Raw genomic sequence first — 19876 nt, forward strand, 5'->3', positions numbered from 1 at the left:
TGTCCTGAATGATTCCGACTCTCTCTGGATAGGATGCAAAAACAGAACTTAGTTAAGTACTTTACCCTATACACTGGAGTGGGCTTGATCAAGCATGGCAGGGTTACAATAGTCCAAGGTCCTTGATTCCTAATTTGTGCTTAAGCTCACACTGACAATTCCACTGAGAAAGCCTTGGTATAAGCAGTTCAAATTTTCCCACACCAGAGCTCATTAAAAAGCAAGGGACAAGGCTACACTGATGTGCAGGCTGCAAATAATGAAAACCCGCCCATGGGAGAGAATGAGTACAACAGGGTCAGGCGACTGCCAGGGGAATGAATCTGTCACCTGCCCAGCTCTGCTTTCTCCCAGCATAGAGCAGAACTCTGAGAAACCACTTATCACAAATCTGCGAGCACTCCCAGAGCTTGTTCAGTTCACAGGCATGATTGATGTCTGTGCACGTAACTCAGAGCAGAAAGGTTGGCTACCTTCACAGCAGGGGTTTAGTCCAGGAGCTCATTGTGGCTTCATCTTCCCATATGGCAGCAGAACAAGGTTTGGGAAGATCACAAGCCTGCTAACCCTGGCTCCAGGGTTGCCAAGCTTCAGCTCATCTCAGCAGGCACTGCAAAATGCATATGTTCCATGGAAGCATTTACAGACAACTCACGCAGAGGAGAGATCTTTGTGTAAAGCTAAACTTCTAGGGTCAGACTCCAGCTCCAAACAACGAGAAGATCATGCTTAGCTGCCAGAGAAATAGAGTCCAGTTCACTTTCACTTCACACTAGTGCCAGGGAAGTTGTCAAAAATCTAGATGTGTTAGACAAGAGGCAGGAAGCACAAGAGGCGCCTCCTTTACTTCCTTTAAAGAGCTGTTCGCTGGTTGAAAAGGGGTGGTAAGAAGAAATAAAGGACACTCAGTAAATCAGTAGCTGTTTCTGAACAGCCACATTGCAAGTGCAGCTGCTCCTTGGTTATCTGCTGGTTATAGAAATTGTAGGTGCCATTTAAGGAAAACAAACAGTGCAAAGAGGTGCGTGCCCTTTACCTTAAACTGGGACACATACTCAGGAGCACACACACCAAATATGGCAGGGATCTCAAGGGGCAGTCCCAGTTCTGCTGTCCCTTAGCACCATGTACCACCTATTCTTTAGGGAATATGTACAACAGCGCACACTGAATTTGCATCACACAAGCAACACCCCTTCATTGCCTACCACACACGCGGAAGCGGCGCAAGTTTGATCTGTGAAAATTGCACACGTATCTGAAGGCATCATTAACTAAGATGAGGCTCTTACCACTGCTTCTGCATCTTAGGCTCAAGCCGTAACTCTCATGCCACAGTCCCAGACTTTTTCAGCCAGATCTTTCTGCAGGGCCAACACAGAAAGGATTTAAAATGAAAAACAACAAAAACCCCACCCCCAAAAGGGTAGAAGTCATCACCACTAAAACCTTATGATTTCAGCTGAAGCTCAAGTCTAGGCAATAATACAGTTGCAGGCTGCTGAAGGACACGCAGCCTTCTTGTAGAACAGAGTCAATGCATTCATTTATGTGCAACTGTGGGTCATCTACCCCAAAAGCTGCCAGCTCCAAAGCATCCTCTCCAACTCTCTACATATCCAGACACCAAACTTCCTCAGCTTCCTGGCTTGAGAAAACCACAGTCAGGCACCAGAGCAACTCCCCAGTGACTGGTTCAGAAGAGACCACATCATTCTTACTAGCAACACAACTAATCAAAATGTTGCTTACCAAAACCGTTAGCAACAAAGTCAATTCTCCCACAGACTCCCTCCTCCTTGAGAGGGAGGGAGTAGGGCAGTTCCTGTAAAGCAACAGCATCAGGCAGCAGTCTGTTCTCCCCTCACAGTCAAACATCATGTTTCTTCAAAACATTTTCCTTCTTTCTCTGTATATTTACACCTGCTGTCTCATGTCAGAATCCATAATCAGAGCAGAAATATTTTGAGGGAGATGAGATGAGCCATCAAACCAACACAAACTCAGCTTACAAAAAGGAATGATGAAATCAAAGATGACACTCTTATCACCCAGTCAGAGACACAGGTCAAGTGACAAGAGGATCTCACAATACCCTACAGGAATGTTGCTCACAAAGGCACTTAATACAAGCAATAGCACGTATACAGCTGGATGGGATAGTGGAAAAAGAAAAATGGACCAGAGTTGATGGAGCACTCAGCAACTGCCTGAGCAGTCTCCTCCTCCCCCCCCCCAACTAAACAGCGTGGTTTCTGCACCAGTCCATCTGTGTTCTATATTAAAAGTTTGCTCTTCTAACAACACTGAAGCATTGCATGTAGGTACAAGCCAGAGTTTCCTTAAGCTGCAAAAAACAGCATACAGTCTGAAATCCAACAGCAGGTTCCCGGTGATGCCAGAGTTCACACCTAATGAAAACTCAAGTTTTCATAACCTTGTGCTCTTCTTCCTGCCAAGCTGCACAAAGTTTCCCACAGTGCAAAAAGGCAGAGGGTTCCCGCTCTCCAGGTTTGTGCATATGGCTTACTGCTTTCCGCATCCTATTGCTGGCTGATGGCACACAAAGAACCATTTCTGCTTGGGAAAGCCTCTGATGTCTGCGATGGGATGGGCAGCCCATACACCGACCACAAAGGAAAGGTGTAGAGGAGGAAGTTCTAGTGGAAGGGGCCTTTCCCCTGCTAAGGAAAGTCAGTCAACGTCATCTGCAGAAAAAAGAGTGTCACACAATGTCTTCAGCAGAGCGCTGCTGGTGGGGAGAGCCCAGACTCAAGAAATGGCCCCAGTTGCATAGAAAGCCCCTGTTATATTGGCCAGTGTCTATTACTAACCCACCCAGGAGCCTGCGCCCAGCGTTGTCCCGCAGAGCCAGCCGAGCTTCCCTCTCAGTCACGTTGTAGCTGATGTTCAACAGCTGGATAAGGAGGATGTATCCCATGCCAGCTGTTACAATAGCACAGTACCACACACAGGTGAACGACAGAGCAGAGCTGGCAGCAGGGAAAAAGATGGGAAGGAAGCCATTTAGTTTTGGAGCAGCTGCTTTACAGTGACTTTCCCTGGTAATCACTAGCCTTTCAAATCCCTATCTACATCTGCCACAGTGATCTCACTTTGCTGCTTTCGTCACATAATCCTTGAAGGCTTTCTCAAAATTAAAGCTTTGTGGCATATTTAATGACAGCTTTTAGCGCTACCAGAGCTACCCCTGCACATTCCTTTGGTACTACCTAGCACTTGGCTCTTACTGCTGTGAAGCCCTTACTTAAGGAAACAATAGCGTTCACGCTTGACAGATGATGGAGTACAGAAGGCAGAGTCACTCATGCTGCTGTACTCTACACAGCAGTGGTAGAATGAGCCTCTGAACGTGTTTGAAGCTCCTCACCCTGCTCCCAGCCAGACAAGGCACGTTAACGCTGTATGAGCAGATAACTTGAAGTGACAAAGCCATTAGACAAATGCCATCTCTTTCCCAGTGAGACAGCATACTGAATCCAGACTGTTGGACTATTGGAACTAACTGGCAACAAACATCTAAAGTGTCTGTCTACACAGGACACCAAATAAAGATTTAAGTCCCAGCTTTCACCAATTTGCTCAAACTGTGAGCTCTCTCACAGGCTCCTATCCTTGGCAAAAGCAGAGACGCATCCCTGCTTTCCAGAGCCATTTAAGGAGCACTTCTAGATCAGGTCTGACAGCCAATAGCACTAGTCCTGAGAACAAAATGAAGAATAGCTAAGGAGCTAAGCTGCCTGGTCAGGCCTGAGTTCCCCACCTAGTTCTCTCACCTGTAGTCAGAATATGCCCCAGGGCAGTAGAACAATGCTGTGAATAAGGTTCGTCCTCTGCAGATGGTGTCCAGAGTCAACATAATCCCATACAGAGAGGTGAGCATGAAGAAGAACAGTGCAAGGATGAATGCTTGGTGGTTCTGCTCCCCTACACAGCTGTTAATCCTCCAAAAAGGAAAAAAAAAAAAAAGATTACTTTAAGGGGAAAAAAATAAGCTGGCTTCTCTTTCCTCCTCCTTCCCCCAATCATCAGAGAACCTGATTTCTAAGGTCTCACTGCAACACAGGCAGCTTCAAAGCAGCTTTATAGCTTTTTATAGAAAGCTTATAGGCACGAATCAATAGACCAGTAAGGCAGGAGTGAATTGTGTACCCCAGGAACTTTCAGGTATCTATAGCTGAAACACTCATACCCTGCTGCTCCTTAGTTACAATGCTGTAGTGATGACAGCTTTGGGTTCCCTTCACACATGAAAAGCAACCTCATTTCATAGGGTCTGGGGAAGAAAAAAAATAAAGCTACCTTAAAAGAAATTAAAAAAAAAAACAAAACAAAACAGAAAACGCACATCTTCAGCAAAGCCAAACATACCAGACACAGTGATGATCCAGTCTCCTCACACACCTGCCACACAGCCGGCAGTGCCCTGCTCGGGCCGGCCTGACCAGCTGGCACTTGGCACACCAGTCCATTTTCCCACCTTCCCGTTCCTCAGCCAGCACTCTGGAGTAGCCTTTGGACTCCCCATTCACAGAATGGCCACTGGCAGCAGCTCCATGGAGCCCATTGGAGCTCCCTCGAACATTCTTGTTGGGAAAAGCCTGCTGGGATGGCCTGTCATCGACCTGCTGAATGGGAAGGTAGCCAGGGTCTTTCTTGGCTCGCGACAAAGCCGCAAGCATAAGAATTAGCCCACAGGTGAGAAGCATCACTTGGGAATACCCCACGTGGCCTCGAGGAACCACCTCCTGGAGAAAAACATAGTACATGTAGCCCAGGGAGAACAGTCCCAGGCTCAGGAAGAAGAGAGTCCGCTCCTTCCTCCTGTGGGTGAGGTAGTAGTACCACAGCACCACGGCGGGAAGCGATGTCAGCACCACCAGCCCCAGCAGGAAGTGCAGAGCTGCGATATGCAGGAAGACGGGGAGCAGGACCATGGGCGGCACGAGGCTGACGTTAATTTTCACGGCCCCGGCAAACCAAGGCACGCGGCACCGGTCCGCAACGGTGTCGGCGATTCTCTCCAACGCTCCTGGGGGCAGGGATCTGCAGGTCAGCCACCTGTTCGGGAAAAGCGCGGTGCGTCGCTGGCGGGCGGGCAGGCAGACGCGTATACATACCTCTGCGGCGTTCCCTCCGCCCCCATCCCATCCCGGGGTCCGCCACCGCGCACCCAGCCCGTCCTTCTCCCCGCTGACTCACGGCCGCTCGCCCCTCGTTTCCTCCTTCATCGCAGGGGGCCGCAAAGTTCCCCGACGGCCGCTGAGAGCCGAGCCCCCGCTCCGCACCTGCCTCCACCGGAGCGCGGAAGGCAGCCCCATACGCAGAAGGAAGGAGAGGGACTCCCGGCTGTCCGCTCCCGCGCCCCGCGGGGCTGCCGGAACCCTGAGGGCGCCCAACGGCCGCCGGTTGAGGAGCAGTGCGCGGGGCCGCTACCTGTCGCAGCCCTCGTCCAGCTCCTCGCAGTCACAGCAGCACGCCGCCAGGTGGTTCCGCTCACCCCTCCGTCCACGTACTCGCAGCAGCACAGCGGCTCCTCCATCTCCGCCCGCCTCACCCCGGCCCGAGGGCGCGGAGCCGACGGAGGGAAACGGACGGGGAGGGGCGCGGCCGCACCTCTCCCGCCCCTCCGCCGCAGGTGCCTCGCGCCCGCCCCCGCCTCCCGCCCGGCGGCCCCGCCCCCTCCCGCCGAGCCCCCCCGCGATTGGCCGCCCGCTGCCCCGGCCCCTCCCCGGCGCGGAGGCGGGGGGTGAGGGACCCCCCTTCCCTCAGGGCCCGTCCACCTGACGGCGCGGCGGCCCAATGCCGGCACGAGAGGGGCGGGGCCGCCGTGACGTGACGGCACCTGGCTTAAAGAGACAGCGCAACAGGTGGCGGCCGCGGCAGAGCTTGCCGAGGAGCGGAAGGCGGGCGTCCCTCTGCACCCAGGGGGAGCGAAGGGCGGCAGAGCGGGGCTGGGGGCCTACAGGAAACCTTCCACGGGGAAAGGGAAAGCCGCTGAGGAAGGAAAGGGCTCAGAGAAGGTAGGGTTATCGACATTACAGAACAGTAGGAAGTGGAAGGGACTTCCAGAGACCATCTGATCCACACCTCCTCCCTCCTGCTCGGTTAATTCATTATAGAAATACTCATCCTTGGAGACGGTGACTTCTTGTTACAGGCTTCACCTGTCTGAAAAGGGATATAAATAACCTGTGAGTGTGGAACCGCTACCTGCTCCTCTCCTTCTGGTTGGCCATGGCTCAGGCTGACACCACTATGACTCTCCAGCACAAAGGCAGCACTGCTGAGTACCTTCCCTCTCCTCCAGTAACCAGCAGCACAGCTGCCCTTCGAGTGGCTGCTACCCACAGATCTTGCTTTGAGCACAGGGCTGCCAGTGAAGGCCAATCACTGAGTTACAGGAGCGCCGAGCCCAACTTCTTCTAGAAACCTTTATTCCATGAAGCTTTTGAGCCAAAATAGAAAAAAAAAAAAAAAAAAAAAGAGTCCGAAGATGGTTACAATCCCTACTCCGTAAGTCCTTAAACACACATCTTCTCTTCTGAGGTCCTGACTCACAAGCTGCCGTGGGCATTAACTCTCAGTCTTGCTGCTCTGTGTCTTGTTCAAGTGATCAAAGCTTCTTTGGAGCATGGAAAGGGAGAGCTTGAGCTGTGAAAAGAAATAATTGGGGAGCACATGTGTTAAGTCTGTCTGCTACAAGGGTCAGGAGCATTGGGAAATTCATGTCTCCCTGCTTCTTTCCTTTTAAGGATTTCATGTGATTTCTTCCTCCCTCTTCCTATAAAGAGCTTAAGAGTTGCTGTAGTGCGCTTTCTTAACTGCTATGCTCTGTGCAGTTTATAATTACTAGCAGTACAGACAATAGCGTGGAAAATAATCTGCCCCACTCATTTTTAGTCACAGCTGATGTTCACGGAACATCAACTTTCATATTTTCATACCCAGCCCTCCCAGTGCATTTTGCTGCAATTAGATTACCAACACCTCCAATGGAAATAAGGTAACAGAACAGTAATGTGTCACAACTTCCCAACATGTTATTTGGGATGAAATAGGTGGCTGAGATCACACTCCATCTTTTAGAGGTTTTCACGCCATGCCTGCATTCAAAAAGGCTAATGCTTCAGAATCTGGAATTGTCTGGGTAGCAGGCAAAGAAACCCAAAAGGGCAAGGAAATCAGGAAGTTTATTTCTATGGTGAAGCAGCCAGCATAGGAAGCATTTGAAGCTGTGATCAAAATGGTTAACTGTACTAGCAATTTTGTGTGCAGAGACATGTCTAAACAAGAAATAGAAAAAAGTGTTTTTCTCTACTCTCCTGTAGTGTGTGGGAGAACACAGAGCCAACTGCTGATGGATAGAGGTACATGTGAACTCCTCCACAGCTTTCCTAATCTAATAATTTCCTTCTGCCACATTTTAAGATTTATTAAAAGAACTAAAAACCAAAATATTCACAGGTTGTAAGTACAAACAATGTACTCATTTACTGTCCTTCACTTGCTGAACTGCAATTTCAGCCAAGGCGTTTAAAGCTATCTTGAACTTCAGGACCAGAGACTCACAGCAGTGCTCACCCCACAACTTACCTACACTTTTTATACAGTGTCTGTAGTACAAGAAGAGCCTGGAAATGTAAGTCATTGGCAAAAAGGATTAACTCCATAGCTATGGAGCCTCTCAGAAACATATTGTCTGGAGAATTTATTTAGAAACATTCCACTGAAGGTTTACGTGGCTCTGATACCAAGATTAAACAAAAGCTCTCGCCAATAGTGGGAAGGAAAAGCTCAGACTAGCCTGCATGAAGAAACCCAGTGCTGAGGTGAGCAAGTAGCTACGTTCTGAGACTTGAGAAAAGATGATCTGTTTTGAATAATTACAATCTTGCTTTGTCATGATTCAGAACTGCATCAACAGACCTCATCAATGAAGGCACTTTACAGGTTTAAGAAAGTTGATATGAACATTTAATTTTCAGTCCAAAGACAGACCCATCAGAAACATGAACATTTCCTTTGCACCAAATTCAAGCACAGGACAAAATTGAGGCCAAGGAGGCATGGACTTCAGTTAGTATCAGAAAACAAAAGCTATTCTGGCATAAAAGGAAAAAGCATCAGCTGTTGAAAAAATGAGTATCACAAGGAAAGCTGGGCAGACTTACCTGCTCAAGCATTTCAATAGAGTCTCTTAGTACTCCCTTCACATGTTTAACCTGTTCCTTATCATATTGAGGGATCTCCTCTTTCGATCCCATTTCTGGGGATATGCTGGAAGAGATTGAGATCGCATCAGAAACATGAAACAAGCACCTCTGTGCCTTCCTATCCAAAAAGTATTGCTCTGTTACCATTACTGTGACATTGCTAAAAATCATTTTTCTAAAAGCCACAGAAAAAGTGTCAGCAGTTGATTTTCTGTTCCTTTTGACTTGAAGATACTGCCTCAGACCTTTGCAGACAACAATCACCAGAAACAAATGTGCTCACATAATGCCTGCAAATCTTCCTATGAAAGAAGTTACTCATATCAGTTCTGAGATCTTTGCAATGGGAGATCACTACACTGTTTCCATACTCAAGACCAGTTATAATTTATGCATGTAGTATAAGCAAATCAATAACAAGCAGCAACATCTGAGCCTATTCCATGTGCTTGAAAATAAAAGGCATCTAACACAAAGTTAAAAGGGAAGAGGGAGTTTTGCACAAAAGCAGAAGCTAAGAAGCTAAGCAAATCTTTAACATTATGTTTGAGATCATGCTGGTTCACATAGGATGAAGCAAGTAATTCAGTTCAGTGTTCAGCAATACAATACAATATTCACAGAAGATGAATCACAAGAATGTGATAAATGCAAGCTAAGGTTAACACTCTCCCCCCCAAAAAAAACAAAAACATTTTTTCTTTAACAATGACAATGCAATCAGACATGTCGCTAGATATCAACATAGACTACAGAAAAGTAACAAGTCATAGCAGCTTTTGAAAACTCACCACCAAGATTCACTGTTTGAAATTTATTTCTTTCTATCAGATTCTGCAATCAACTGAGGAAGAACGAAAGCTAAGATTGTGAATTCAACTTACTTCAAAGAGCTCTCTTCCTGAAGCTGGACATGATAGAGGGACTGAGCTGCATGCTCTATCTTTGACAGCTTGAGAAACAGTGTTATATTGAGCAAAACCAAGAGCAGCAAACTGTAGAGATCAGAAACATGAAGTCAGACAAAGTTTATATTATTACTGCTACAGTGCTACAGAAGGAAGAGCTGGGCTACAAACATCTAGGAAAAGAAAATCCTTCCGGGACAAAAATAACTGCTCCAGCGCTATACTGAAAGTAAAAACTTATCGAAATAATTCTTAGCAATTAGCTTTAAGTTGTGTAATGCAACCTGTAGGAAGTGACAATAGTGCTTCCTCTTGGGCCTTTCAGAGGTAGGAATGAAGAAATTCTAAGAATTTTTTGTAGGCTCAGACACACAGAGACCTGAAAAGTAGGCCAGTTTGACAAATCAGCATTTTAATTTTGCATGTCCTTTCTGAAATCAATCCACCTCTCTTTTCTACCCACAAGCTCCTGTATTTACACTTCATATAGGCTAGGATCGGTCATGCTACACGGAACATCAACATGCAGGTGAAGTAGGTACAGGCAAATAAAAACCAAGATAAGCTCGAGTTAAGCCACATTTTAATGCAACTAAGTACTTACAAGACACTCATTACTACAATGATGGTAGTGGTCCTACTAATAGCATCTCTTTTTCTTCCTATAGGGCATGGAAGAGAAGGTGGTTAAAAAGTACTGAAGAACATTTCTAATGCATGTCTGCATATACACATCAGTGCTCAGAATTTTATACAGAGTAGTGTGACATAACAGAACCACTTGGTTGCACAAGAGTCTCTCCAGGATTCACTTGATGCGCCTAGTCACTTCTGTAGCCATCTCAAACAAGTCAGCTAGACAGGCTCTTTTATTAGGAAGAGGATTCCCTCACTTCAGTATGCTGCAGAGAACAGCTCTAGGATAGGTTAACATCAAACCCAGATAGCCTGAGAATGCTACAGTCCACCTATTGCTGTCATTCAGCACATACACCCCTAGTCACACATATTAGTAGAGATGGTCTGCAACATGGTTCTCTAATTGTTCTCCTGGCCATGTTAGTTTTTTTGCCAAGTAATGCTAAACCAAATTCTCCTGTAACTTGTCTAGTCTGGGCCAGCTACATTTATGTACTGACCTGATGATAGATCTTGAGAAGGCTGGCTGTCAGACAATGGTTACCTAAAGCTAATGAGGACAGGAAGTGTGCGTGTCCTCTCCAAGCTGAGTAGCAGTCACCTATTTACATAAGCAGGTTGATTTTTAAGTTTAATTACCTGATCTCCTAAACAGTTCCTTACATTGATATTTCCTGTCCTAAATGAGGGACACATATCAAAGATGTTACAGCATACACTGAGACACACAGTCACCTTAAAAGGTGGAGCAGGAGTGGCAAAATTAAGCTTTCAGGAAGTAATCTCACCTGAGGAAAGAGGCCACCACGTCTGCTGTTGAACCAAATGCTCTCTTGCTGCTACATTCAGTACTGTCTTTCCCCTTTAGGGAAGGGGATTTGCTCCTGCTTCAGTGTTTACATTTCAACTTGTGTTATGAAATCCACCATTCTCTCATAAACATTAGTGAACCAGATGTTTCTCATCTCTTTAAGTGTAGCTAATATTGTAAATGCCTGTACAATACAGAGGCTAAGTCTGTCACGCTTAGTGGCAAAAGTATTCCAAGAAATGTTTCAGTGACCCAGAAGTTACAGGAAGAGACAGGAAATGGACTCTTTAACATTACCAAAAAATGTAAGTATGAAGTGATAGGATCAAGAGGTGATCAATATTTAATCATCTAATGACTTGGGTGTGCAACTTGAAGAAATTACGCATAGCAATTTTTCAGCAACTTAGCAAAATTCAGATTACATTTCTCATTCCATCAATTTTCAATATTATGCAGTGCAACATTTTAGAATTTCAATCCATTTTCATAAGACAGAAGGTAGGATTAAGTTTGATTTCATGACATAAAACAATGTAATAGTGACTGTGTGTGTTCTTGGTCTGTTTTATGCAAGGCTGAACAGTCTACACATTTTCTGTCACGCCAGCTAGATAAAGATGAGAGCAGCATATGCACAAGCACTAATCTTGCATTATTATAAAAGTTAAACTTTCTTGAACACACCTTATAGAAAATAATGAATGTAAGAATTCCTACCTATGATGCTACCCTGGGACTCTAGCCCCATGTCACCAGAGGAATGCTGGGAAGAGCGTTTGGGAAGTGATTCTGCCAGACTCCGGTGTAAAGTGCGTCGTCTTCGTCTCAGGGCAACTAATTTTCCAGAGTCTTCTATGGACTGATTAATTGCATACTCCTCCATTAGCAGTTCTGATTCTGTAGTGGAAAAATAAGGTTCCTGAACTTCAAAAAGAATGTTGAAAAGCCTAGCACTAACATTGCAAGTGACGTATCTGTGGTGACGAGAAGAAAAAGCACATCTACCACACCCTAACCTACACTGTCTGTCCTCTTTGCTGTATGGCACTTGTATGCTTTTCAGGTATGATGTAGACAGTCTATGCAGGAATTGTTTAATGACATATTAAGCAGCAGCTGGAAGAACACTTCAAGATACTGGTAGACTGAGACCAGGAATTGTGTTAGACTGCGAGCCAGCAGCCAGAGCTGACCAGGCTGTTAACAGACATAGCCAAGGAGCCTGCCAAGTGCCACTATTCTTCTCATACCCACAAGCAAGGAAATACTTGTGTTAAAGACGAGGGCACGCAGTTGAGAGTAACAGCTTTTCTCCCGCTCCTCATGTGTCCTCCAGAAAGCAATTGCTGACAAGGTACTTAGGAGCTCTTGGCTACCAGGATTATTGATTTATTTATTTTTACACAGTCCAGAATTGAAAAGTATATCGATGACAGGAGATTCTTCTGAGTGCTGCCTTCCTTTCAAACCATTATTTAAGGAATCAAGTTTGACATACATGAAAACACACAAAGGAAAAGAGGTAGCCTCCTTACTTCAGTAAAAGAAGAAAATGCCTCACCAAGTTGTTTGAAGTTCTCCTGTATCCCTCCCCAGGTGTTCTTCTCGATTACAGATTTGACAAGGCCCCAAGGCTGCTTTTTGTACTTTACTTCTGCAGAAACCCTAATAAACAGAATGTAACAGTGAAGAAAGGAAGAAAAAAAAAAAAAGAAGGAAAAACAATAGTGCTGTGTTAGGACAGCACAGAGATAGTAGAAACCTCTTATCAGAGGGAAGACTCCAGCTTACACCCATAGCCTGAAATACCAACTGGAATTGCCTCACCTTTCCAACTGAGCAGCTCTTATACTGAGCAGCGGCAAGAAACAGATGCACGCAAAGACAACATATCCAGTTAAAGCCTCAGGAGATCTGAATGTCCAAATCACTGGAAAGAAACTTTGTTTTCTCTTCAGGCTCACAGGGAATTTCTCTTCTGTGAACTGTTCTGTTTTTAAGAAGCATTTAAAATAGCCTTATAGTCCTGCTTTTCACTCTGTATGTGCACTCATGATATAATAAGTGGAGCACAGCATGTAAGCATGTGAAACTCATCACTACCAACTATGCATCCAGTACTAAGAACGTACCTTGAGTAGATAAACTGTCTCTTAGGAAGCACAGAGAGGAAATGGCATTCCTGTCTTGTGTTTCCCAGGTTATGCTAGTCAGTAGTGCTTCTAGAATGGAAAGGTACTCAACTAGAAGCAGCCCTCTGCAGGGTTCTAACAACTGAATGAATCCCAAAGCTCTTCATAAAGATAAAGGGACAAAATGATAGTCCACAATCTTTATTTATTAAAATCAAGAACACTAACCTTACTGGAATGCACACTTCTCTCCGACTGTTTCACATAATCATCCCAATCAGCATATGCATGCCAAGCTCCTACTCTAACTATACATTTCAATTAATTTTTGAGCCATTTCGAAACAGCATAAAGCCAGCTGTAATACCAGCATGCACGTTCTGTTCTATATAAGCATGCTACAAAGACTGTAGTCAAACCCTGGCTTTTGCACTTATCCTAAAGTTGTCTTGTGTCTCAGATAAAACAAATACAGTCATCAAAAAGGATGAATGACTCACTCAGTCATTCAGAGTGGCTGTTCAAGGACTTTTCCTTTTTCCACCCAGCAAGGGCAGGGAGTCTTCAGTACTTTTATAGCCCAAGATAAGTCAGAAGGAAATTAGGCTTGCTTACCTTTCCTTACCTTATGTTCTGATGAAGTTTGAGATAAAAAGACTTGAAGAAAAACTGCCAAAGATTACATAGTCTGTCACACAAATGCAGTGGACAAGTAACTTCAGCACTTCAGGTGTTTTCAACAAACAGGAGAAGAGAAGGAAGTGTATTAAGACTCCTCCATCTACCCTGATGGTAACAACAAAGCCTGATCTGCTTGAATAGCCTCTCTGTGACAATGAGTATACTTCTTCACCTTGTAATATCATCCTCCCCTGCAGGCCCTTAGCAAGGGTATCTCAGAAACTTTGTTACAAAACATCAGGCATAGTTCTAATTTATCCCACTTACATGACTGCACTTGAAAACATATGACTGGGCAAGACCAGCCTACAGCCTTGAGATGAGCTCTGTATCAGTGCAAGAGTTCATGTCTCACTGAATTAATCAGATCCAGGTACAGTAGACATATGACAGGAGATAAACCAAGCTTATTTTTTTTCCACAAGAGATTTCCAACTTCAATAGAAAACAAACCTTTCCTGCGCTGCAGGCAGATCTTTTGGTAAGCACATTTCAGCAACCTGCTCCCTCTCCTCCCACTGCACACCACTCAGGCTCACCGTAATCGACATTTGTGACTGGACGTGCGGCTGATGTAGTATCGGTTCACAGTGTAGAAATAATCATGGTAGGGAACATCGTGGGTCAGCACCTCAGCATCCACCTGATAAGACTGACCTTTCTGGCTTTGCTTGTGCAGGATCTATCACAAGAGATAACAGAAATGGATAGCTATATTCTATATTCATGGAGTCCGATTATTTATTTTTTCTTAATTTCAAACCAAACTGCTTAGATTGGATCAGCCAACTCCAAGTGAACTGGAATAGGTAGAAAGACTGAACAACCGTGACGGAAGTCAATTAAGAATGGCAAGAGTAGTGGAGGTGGGATGTCTCCAGCCAGAGCCAGCATAAGAGGTAGTAGTATACCATTCCTCTTCTCTGCTTTTCCTCTTCTCCGGATTTCAAATACCAAATGCAAGACTGGCCATTGACTCTTGACCACAGTCCTTTGGGACTGAGCTGTGAGATCTTTCCCAAACCACAGTCACAGAAATATTAAGGTTAGATCTGGTCCAAGCCACTTGCTCAAGCAGGGACACCAGGACTATGCCCATGCAGCTTCTGAAGATCCCCAAGGAAGGAGACTCTAATCTTTTTAAGAAACACGTCAGTGCCTGGTAACACAGTAAAAAGACTGCTTTTGATGTTCAAAAGGAACTTCTTGTATTCCAGTTTGTGCCCAGTGCCTTTTGGTTTGGCACTGGGCACCACTGAAAAGAACCTGGCTCCATCTTCTTACCACTCTTCCCTCAGATATTTATGTACATCAGTAAGATTCTGTCTGAGCCTTTTCTTCCAAAGGCTGACCAATCCCGGCCCTCTCAGCCTTTTTCTCATAGAATTAATGTTCCAATCCTTTATCTTCTAGCTCTTCCCTGGACACTTCCAGTAGCACCACTCTCTCTTGTACTGGGGAGCCCAGAACTGGACACTTGAAAGCACTTTGTTTCACTTTTTTCAGACCGCTCTAATTCATACAAGTGGTCAATACTACACTCCCCAGAGTTTTCAGTAGAAGTTCAGCCATGCTGAAATTCAAAAGCCCCTTTGATTTCAGCACTTACTCAGTAATAGTGAAATGGATGGAAGAACACTTTCTGAGATGCTACGTTTGAATTGGAGATCCACGATCAGCTCAATGAACTCCAGCCCATGGTCAGATCTGACAGACTGTACAGCTCTCCCTTGCTTTAAATGGCATCAAACAGACACACATACAGACAGGTACCTGCTTTTCAGTTGCAGTCGTAAACTTCCCACAGAGTGGATTGTTAATTGTCACAGTGTACGTTAAAGTCCTCAACTGATTGCCGCTGGAATCTCTATTCCAAGGAGTTGATACAGCATCTAAATGACAAATAATTCAAAATCTCACAGGCAGGTTGCCTGAAAGGCATCGTCTCTGCCCTGTCATATCTTAAACTGCAGAACAGTGCAGAGAGAAAAAAAACAGACTCCAAGGAATTGGGTTCTTTTTTTCCCCAGGAATTGGGGTTTTTTTTTTTCCCCTTTTCCAGGAAAAGGGAAAACTAGTTCACTAACTGAGCAGAAAGTGAGGCAGTAGGTAGTTGAATCTGAGTCTACTAAAAGAAACTCAATGGAGAAGAGTAAGCAAGTAAATGAAAACGTGCTATTTCCCATCTGCTTAAAAGTTGAATAGATTCACGTAGTGATATTCAAAAGCTTTTGCAACTTTGCCTTCCAAGCTAATACTGAATACATATTACCCTTTTAACTTAGTTTTCTTACCTTATTATCTCAGTGAATAAAGCTTACTCATCCGGAAAATTAAAGCCTGCAAGTACCGTTTAGGAGGCTGCAATAATTTAATCTGTGCACAAGCTCTACAGATTTCACTATTTCTGGGACACAGTGGAATCAGAAATACCCCACAGAATGCAACATTTTAATATCTTGTTTTGGTTTTTTTAAACAGCATTAAATGAAGTTCTTATTCAGAAACATCATTGATCTACAGAAACAAGCTAGCTTTCAATATCTACTTTCACAGAGAAAATACATAGAGCTTCAAAATTCTTTTAAAGCAGGATGAACAAAATTCAACTCAGTTCTCTTTAACATTTCTCAGAGGTTGAAATTCTTACGGTAAATTGCAACACAGAAGGAAGAAGAGTACATTACCTACTATACTCCTGGAATTCAAAAACCTCTGCATGAAGTGAGAATTGGTGAAGAGGATTTCAAACATCTTGTCTGCAGTGATGTGGAAAACTCTGTTTATAAAAAGTCTCCCATAGAGATCATTCTCAGAGGCAGTCTCCTTCACTCCTAAAGAAATGGAGAGGGGTCAGGTTAAAAAAAAAATAACACTATGAAGTTTCTTCACAGTATTAAACTTCATTACAGCTCAAATCCTTTCTAATCTTGCATCAGTAATTGCTTCTTATTCTCAGAAACTCAGAAGTGACAGCAACACATCATTTTGTAATAAGATGGCTTTCAGGAGCAAAGTCAAGAGCTGGTTTTCTAGACTATCTCATTATTTCCTTGTACAAATGACTTGAAAAATCAACAATGCAATGTCTCATCACTTGGAGGAACCTTTTGCCTTCAGGATCCTACAAGAGGCATTGGAGAAGACAGTGTTACCACAATCCTCATTTAATGCGTGCCTCTTGTGCGAAGGACACGTGCATAGCAAAGGGGACAGTAAAACCACACTAGCATTCCTTTTAAGCTGTGGCTAGTTTCAAAATTCTGCTTTTAAAGTCTGTAATGCCAGCAGCATCCATGTTCTAAGAGTCCAGGTACAGACTCTCAAATACCTTTCCTCAAACTGTTCCTCCCCCAGTAACTACTACAAGGGAAGCACAAGCGGTACCTTGTTCTATTTTGCAGTCCTGACAAATGCACTGAGATGCTTTATCATCCTCCCCTATTTCAAACTACCAACAAGCACCCAAAAGCTGTTCTGTGGTACACCACTGAGCTTCGCTATTTCTGCTGCTTGTTGCTTCCTGGAATGGCTCTGCTTTGTGGCTGTTTCAGCCACTCTCACAAGACAAACGGAACAGAATTGTTATCCTGGAAGGAAAGCAGTTTCCTATGCCAATTCCAACTCAGCCTGCTTGTGTTTTAGGAAAAAAAGTCCATCCTCAGCTATCAGGGAATTAAAAAAAAAAAAAAAAAAAAAAAAAAGCCAAACAAAACCTGAAAACCTATCCCCACCAAGAAGCCTGAAAATAAATCTCATGAAGCAAGAGAAAGATAGGATACCTAACGTTTCAATTGATATAAATAAATGCTCAGAGCTAGCAAAAGGTCATTGCCAGCACACAATGCAAAGGTACTTTGAATATCATGCTACAGTTCACAAAGTCCCCATAGGCTAAGGTTACAGCACTTAAATCATTATGATTTGGTAGCAGTCAGTATTGATAAATGCAAGTACATCAAGTAAATACCAAAACAGAGCTCCTCAGTGAAAACAAGATCTGACTCTGAGCAGACTTCTGCTCTAGCACTGCTTCTAGTCTTCTAGAAGTCCCCATTACACATACATATGTCCCCAGAATAGTTCTTTGACCCAGGCAGACTACATTATACAACCCCAGAAGTGAAGTATGAGTGAAAACTTTATACCTGCACAAGAGATGTACTTCCTGTGCTAGGTTTTGCTTATATAATTGCAAAGTGGAACAACTAAAGCACTGCATTTTAAGATCTATTGAACCAACCAATATACAGTAGTTATTTGCTAAACTACAAAGTCAATTGTACTGAAACATTCTGCAGACAGCTAGACGTTCAGCTTCAGTTTTCAATCTATGTTCAGAGAATTTCCTCTCAGAGCTGAACCTACCCAAACAAAACAAACTTGTCTGACCTCAGCCAACAAGGCTCCAACACTGCAAACTTCCTACCACAAAAAGCATTCCTCACTTCCCATCCTTTGCTAAGAGGAGGGGAAGCTTCAGACATTCTTATGCTGACACTCCTTCAACTACTATGCATCAGCTAACTAATATGGAGCCAGACAGTAGATAATCCAAAGACCAAGTGTTATTACTTTCAGATCTGTACCTTGCTACTGAAATATTTTTCTTTTCAAGCATGAATCGCTCCTTCTTATACTGAGGCTCAAGTTTAAGAGCATCCATTGGTCTCGTAATGTAAATTCACATTTATGGACGGATTCCTGTTAGCTGGTTTCCCTACACGTTTTAAAAATCTGTTCCTTTTAAGTCATGACTAGGGAATGAGCTGCCAAGTACATGGAAATATCTACTGAGGGATGTTTTTCCTTACGATCTCTTTCAGTTCTTGGAAAATTGATGGCATTATCACACAAAACAACATTTTCAGAAAACCCAAGCTGGAACTAGGCTGATATATCAGGCTAGTTAGCTACTTAGCTGCTAAGATTCAAACAGCTATTTTTCAGGAAGTCTGGACACCTTTTTGATGCGAGGCCTGCAACATGCATGTATTAACACTTCAACTCCACACCAGCAGAAGCTGGTCAGTGCAGGTACTTGACAAGTCACTTTCATCTGGGCTACTGAGAGCATCTACAGAAATCCTACATGAAGCAGTGAGCACAAACAGTAACATAAGTAAAGAATAAGCAGGCACATTACACATATGCAATCTGGACAGAGCAGGGAGCTCGAATGCTCACTTTTGCTACAAATAGAAATGCATGCTTGTCTGTTTCCTTTGGTTTAACTCACAGGTAAGCGTACCTACTTTTTACTTATCACACTTCTAAGCAATTTACCTAGAATTGGCTTAGAAATATTTATTAAAAATGTTTATCTTCTTGTAAAAATATTGGTCTAATCCCTTAGCTTTTAGTGCTGTTCTACCCCTTAGCAGAATGCAATTACCAGCTGCTACCTCTCAGTCTGAAAACATTTATAGATGAATCGGAGATACTGTCTGATAACAGAACACAAAATTACTCTGACTTTGGGTTAGGATCCCCAGGGACCCAAAAATCCAGAAGCAAGCATCACCCTGAGTATCCTTGTTCTACATAAAGGCAGCAAGCCTGCTCCCTCCCCCACTACTGCCTTGCACTTCATAAGGTCACTTCCATCACTGCAAGGCAAGCTATGAAATACTGTTTGCAGATAATACCGTTACGCACCAGTGATTGCAGAGGTTCAAAAACATCTGCAGCGTGAGACAAAGAAGAGCCAGAAAACCAGAGTGGAGCAGGGGGAAAAAGGCCCAGGAAAGAAAATCCTGGTCTTTAAATTCCCACTAATAACCAGCAGCTCGTGAAGCTAAATACATGCTGCAAGCAAATTAAAGGAGTTGAACCAGTAAGAACAGAGGGTACCTGACAAATTACTAAGACTTCTGATTTTTTCCACTCAGTGGAGATGAGGGAGGATCAGGGGGAAAAAAAGTATATACACAGCTCTTGGCACTGCCTGGGATTTCTGTGTCATGGGGAATAGGGGAAAAATTGCACATTGTATGAATAATGTGCAGGTCAGAGACTTAAAACAGATGCACTTCAAAATAAGTCAATAAGACCAATTCTTAGAAGGAACATTTTCCAGACACCACCTATTTAAAGATTGCACAGCAGTGTTTGCCATTATAGTAGAATTCTACTGTATTTTAAAATACCAAAGTGTTAAATTAGCTTAGGGATGCACTGAGAAATATTGTTATCTTTTTACTGCTCACAAGATAAAACTTAAACCTCTTGTCTTTAGACAGTTCAGGACAGATAACTCTCCAAATGTCTAAGCAACAAATTATTGGTAGCTATACATTTAACAGAACATGTGCTGTCAGGATTTTGATTAAAATGTCAACAAAGCAACACGGCTACCACTCTGTATACACGGCTGTATATCCAGGATTTCACCACTTGAAAAGAACAGGGCTAATTTCAACCAAACTATTTCCAACATTTTCTGCACCATATATCCCTATCTAC

General features: G+C 43.8%; 2 protein-coding genes and 1 long non-coding RNA gene across 3 annotated transcripts in view; 1 reads left to right on the forward strand and 2 right to left on the reverse strand.

Moving 5' to 3' along the window:
• Positions 1-2560: 2560 nt before the first annotated feature.
• Positions 2561-5699, reverse strand: ZDHHC23 (zDHHC palmitoyltransferase 23). Its single transcript, XM_003202733.4, is given in 5 exon segments — positions 2561-2993; positions 3798-3965; positions 4393-5082; positions 5458-5527; positions 5530-5699. Coding segments are annotated over 5 exon segments (1230 nt in total). The 5' UTR covers positions 5564-5699; the 3' UTR covers positions 2561-2725.
• On the forward strand, positions 4935-12323 carry LOC146545463 (uncharacterized). The gene is made up of 2 exons (XR_014886826.1): positions 4935-5073; positions 9069-12323. It is a non-coding gene; the product is annotated as an uncharacterized LOC146545463 (long non-coding RNA).
• Positions 6442-19876, reverse strand: part of GRAMD1C (GRAM domain containing 1C) — a 51098-nt gene continuing 37663 nt past the window's right edge. The window contains 9 exon segments of the mRNA XM_085237621.1: positions 6442-6675; positions 8196-8301; positions 9122-9232; positions 9750-9807; positions 11316-11495; positions 12160-12263; positions 13951-14093; positions 15185-15303; positions 16099-16245. Coding sequence (XP_085093747.1) covers positions 6598-6675; positions 8196-8301; positions 9122-9232; positions 9750-9807; positions 11316-11495; positions 12160-12263; positions 13951-14093; positions 15185-15303; positions 16099-16245 — 1046 coding nt within the window. The 3' untranslated portion in view covers positions 6442-6597.

The sequence above is a fragment of the Meleagris gallopavo genome, chromosome 1, assembly GCF_905368555.1.
Source record: "Meleagris gallopavo chromosome 1, MGAL_WU_HG_1.1, whole genome shotgun sequence".
Lineage (NCBI taxonomy): Eukaryota > Metazoa > Chordata > Aves > Galliformes > Phasianidae > Meleagris > Meleagris gallopavo.